We start from the raw sequence: 4238 nt of genomic DNA, 5'->3' as shown, positions 1-4238 counted from the left end.
TTGTTAACAAAAACGTTGTACATACTCTTTACGTGGGCTTATATGAGTTCAGACGGTAATATGCAATGTATTATCGACGTGTTCTGCGGAATATCTTACAAAATCCAGCATAATAATTGAAAAAGGGTTTTCCTGTTAATATCTGTAATCAATTTGTAAATACTGGTGAAGAGTTCTTGCACGGTCTGGCAAGGCCAAAGTAACAAGTGTTTTATTCAAGTGTGACCAGTTTCTAATGTCACTTTCAACGTCTTTCAGGAAATATCAGACTGCCACACTGGCGCCGCAGCTGTTACGCGATAAAAGTTAACTTAAAAATCAATGAAAAACCAAATATAAACAATAGAAAATGCTTCGAATCAGTTGCCTGAGTCGACTGGCAAATACCCTTTACTCATGCCGAGTTGTCACGCACTGCCAACACCCGCCGGCGGCATGGCGAGGCTTCCATGTGAGCGCGGCGAACTTGAAACGCCGGAAAACAGCCGAGGAGAAGGTGGGTTTGACAAGCACTGGACTTAAAGAGCAGGGCGAAATGGGACATTCCATTAACCCGTTTCCCGCGGAGGACACACTCACTAATCGATGTAGAAATCCCCTAGAATCATAGAGTACTCCCCCAAGAAGGCGCAGGAAGTGGCCTCGGATATCTGGCGGCACATGAGCGTGGCCCAATTAGCCAAGGAGCTGGACAGACCCTTGGGTGAGTACTAATCCTCTAATGGAATCGTTTGATAAGGTGTATTTTTTGGCCCACAGATGACGTCCAAGAGGCAATGCTGTATGTGAAAGGCGCCGACAACATTGAGGCTGCCGCCAAGCTGCCGGATCTCAAGATCATCCAGGAAATAGCAAAGAAGCTGGGAGCCAAGACCCGAGTGGTGGCTACCCCTGAGTCGGCCAACGAGGATGATCAGAGGGAGCGCGACGTGGCTCCCCGACCTCCTGCGCCACCGGAGTTACTACAGCCCCGGCCGCCAGTAGTCACTGTGATGGGTCACGTAGATCATGGAAAGACCACGCTCCTGGACTCATTGCGGGGCGCTGATGTGGCTGGCGGCGAGGCGGGCGGAATTACGCAGCACATTGGCGCTTTCACAGTCACCCTGGAAAACGGCGAGCGGGTCACGTTCCTGGACACCCCGGGACACGCCGCCTTTAGCGCAATGAGAGCTCGTGGAGCAGTGGCCACAGATATTATAGTCCTGGTGGTGGCCGCCGAGGATGGCGTCATGGCGCAAACGAGAGAGGTCATTCAGCTGGCCAAGGAGGCTCAGGTTCCCATCATTGTGGCCCTCAACAAGATCGACAAGCCCGAGGCAAATATTGTGAGTGTAAATAAATATTATTCAATGTTGAAAACTATAAAGTACTTTCCCATTACAGGAGAAGAGCAAGCGGGAACTGGCCCAAATGGGCCTTGCTCTTGAGGAGCATGGTGGCGATGTCCAAGTGATACCGATCTCTGCCCTCAAGGGCACCAACCTGGAGCTACTAGCCGAAGCCGTCAGCACCCAGGCCACTCTAATGGGACTTAGGTCTGATCCCACAGGCTTAGTCGAGGGAATCGTGGTGGAGTCCAAGACCGATCCGCGACGTGGAAAGCTCTCCACGGCTATTGTCTCACGTGGCACGCTTCGCAAGGGTGCCGTGCTACTGAGCGGTCTGTCGCATGCCAAGGTGCGCGGTCTGTTCGATCACAATGGCCAGCCACTGAGCGAGGCTCCACCGGGCACTCCCGTGGAAATCCTCGGCTGGCGCGAACTGCCCCTTGCCGGGGATCTCATACTTGAAGTGGAAACTGAGAAAAAAGCCCATGCCGTGCTCAAGTTTCGCGAGCATGAGGCTCAGCGAGAGAAAGTGGAGTCCAGTAGTGATGATATACGCAGGAAAGAGGAGGAGCACCAGGCCAAGTATCGGGCGGATCGAGAGGCTCGCCGTCTGGCAGGACGCTTCCGGGTCCGCGGTGGCCAACGGGTTAAGCAGCTGGATGATAATGAAGGCAAGCCACGGGTCAGTGTCATTATCAAAGGCGATGTGCATGGTTCAGTGGAGGCCATACTGGATGTCCTCGAGACATACAGCAGCAACGACAGCTGCCGTCTGGATATCGTGCACTACGGCGTGGGCAACGTGACCGAGGGAGATCTAGAGCTGGCCAAGGCCTTCGATGCCATTATCTATGCATTCGCGGTAGAGGTCCCCCAGCATAAGGCCGCCAAAGATGTCAACGTGCGCAGCTACAATATCATCTACCGCCTGATTGACGATCTAAAGGAGCAGCTGAGCAGCAAGTTACCACCCGTAGAGGTAGAGGAGGTTCTGGGCGAGGCGAATGTTCTGCAGAACTTCCTTATCAACGAGGGCCGCAAGGAGGTTCCCGTTGCTGGTTGTCGGTGCACCAAGGGTTTGCTGAAAAAGGCACAAAAGTTCCGCTTGCTGCGTGATGGAGAAATAGTTTACGATGGTCCATTGGAGTCCATGAGGCACTTGAAGAACGAGGTGGACACAATCAAGAAGGATGTGGAGTGTGGACTGCGTTTTAGGGACACCAAGGTGATGCCCCAGCCCGGCGACATCCTGCAGTGCTACACCACGCACATGGAGGCCCAGCAAACGGACTGGGATCCAGGTTTCTAACTGCCAGCGAGTGACTCTGTTATCGCCTTTGTATATTATATCTATAGTTTTCATTTAAATACTTACTGTTTATATAAAACAAACCACTATCCGACTTCCTGTTGATCCCACTGCCACCCTTCACCCACATGCTTAGCGCTTAGGATACCGATATAGCAGCGATTCGGGCGGCGGAACTTGCCGCGATAAGGGAGAGCGACAGTGGCAGAAGCGCCCCTGGCTATCCCCATGACGGAAGCTGGGCTTTAAATGGGTCAGCACTATGCTAATTGGAGGCAGCGGCGGCCGTAGACCAGAGCGACTTCTTGCAGATAGCTGGCTTCCGCTGAGCCGCAGCCAATTAGAGCCTAGTCCTACATTTATGAATGGAATGCCTTTTTTATATTTCACGCCCTGTACTCCATGCATGCATATGTTATATATGAGTGTGCAAAATTTATATAATATCAAGTGCGTTCCATATATCGCTAATCGTTCCAGTGACTCGCCTTGAAATGTGGATAATTATTCTGTTATATTTTTTTTGCGTAGCTACTTATTAAGTAACTGGAGGCCGACTTTCCCTGGCCAAGTCCTGATAAGTCGGCGTTTGTAAAAATAGAATGTAATGTCAGTCAGACTTATATAACCGATTCTCTGGTTAAGCTCAAGCTCCCTCTTCAAATTCAAACCGCCTTTTTTCGAGCTTTTCAAATTCTGGACATTATCAGCATTCATTTTCGGCGGAAATACTTGTGGTTGAGATTGGGTTTTTAGATACATAACTATATATAGTTTTTATTCTGGCATTTGGAATGCGGAAATCATCGTTCAGACTTCTGAGCATTTCATGAATGAAATACTCTTTGAATTTCATGAAATCGATGCCGCGAGCCAACTGATATCCAGCGGCAATGACGCTCGGAGCAATGCCAGACTGCAATTATTCCACCATGGATCGTATGCCCGAAAATTGTGTGTGAAACTGGAGGCTGGAAATCAGAGTAAACACATCGGCAGTGAACACACATGTTACCAGCAATTAACCCGAAGGATAGCCAAGGATCACGGACGCCATGTGTTGGTAGCGGCGGCTCATTAGTACCGCCGACAGATCTTGACAGGGAGTGAAGAGGAGGCAGGGCAGGGGCCAGTAAATCACTTTGCAGCTTCGCACACGTGCAGGGCATGGAGATCAGTGAGAGTTGATGGAGAACCAGTTGCAGCCAGCGATCGCTGAGCGACGAAGAGTGCAGAAACCGCATTCGTCTGCAGAGCCCAGTGGAGGCCGGTTGGCAAAGGATCTCAGATCTCCGATCTCGGATGTCGTATGTCGCATCGCAGGGCCCATAAACTCGCCAGATTTATAGCATATATAGAAAGACGACTTTGGCTAAGCCCCACAGCAACAAGCAAGAGTTGCCACAGCAGCAGAAGCCCCAGATCGGAACCCCTTCAATTCGGGTGCGATTAGAGGGGCGGAAGCCGTCCTTTGTGGCGCTATCGCTCTGGCTTTTGCTACAGCCACAGCCACAGCCACAGCTCCAGCTATCGTATGTGTTGCTGCCGCTGCTGCTGCTGCTGCTGCTTTCAATGTTGCTGCTGCTGCTGTTGCTTCT

The 4238-nt window shown here is 51.1% G+C and overlaps 1 protein-coding gene across 2 annotated transcripts; it reads left to right on the top strand.

Annotated features, from left to right (window-relative positions):
• The first annotated feature begins 227 nt into the window (after positions 1-227).
• mIF2 (mitochondrial translation initiation factor 2) lies at positions 228-2734 on the top strand. Of its 2 annotated transcripts, none has more exons than XM_020955772.2 (4): positions 228-496; positions 592-703; positions 760-1328; positions 1387-2734. In XM_020955772.2, the coding sequence occupies exons 1-4, from the start codon at positions 350-352 to the stop codon at positions 2638-2640; spliced, it is 2082 nt and encodes a 693-aa protein (XP_020811431.2). In that variant the 5' UTR covers positions 228-349; the 3' UTR covers positions 2641-2734. The 2 variants fall into 2 exon arrangements, with proteins under 2 accessions (XP_020811431.2, XP_020811432.2); XM_020955773.2 differs by having other exon boundaries at positions 252-496; positions 603-703.
• Positions 2735-4238: the final 1504 nt, after the last annotated feature.

This window comes from Drosophila serrata, unplaced genomic scaffold, assembly GCF_035046125.1.
Source record: "Drosophila serrata isolate PLE 108 unplaced genomic scaffold, ASM3504612v1 contig_382, whole genome shotgun sequence".
NCBI classification, from domain to species: domain Eukaryota; kingdom Metazoa; phylum Arthropoda; class Insecta; order Diptera; family Drosophilidae; genus Drosophila; species Drosophila serrata.
This window is presented reverse-complemented; position numbering and strand designations above follow the sequence as displayed.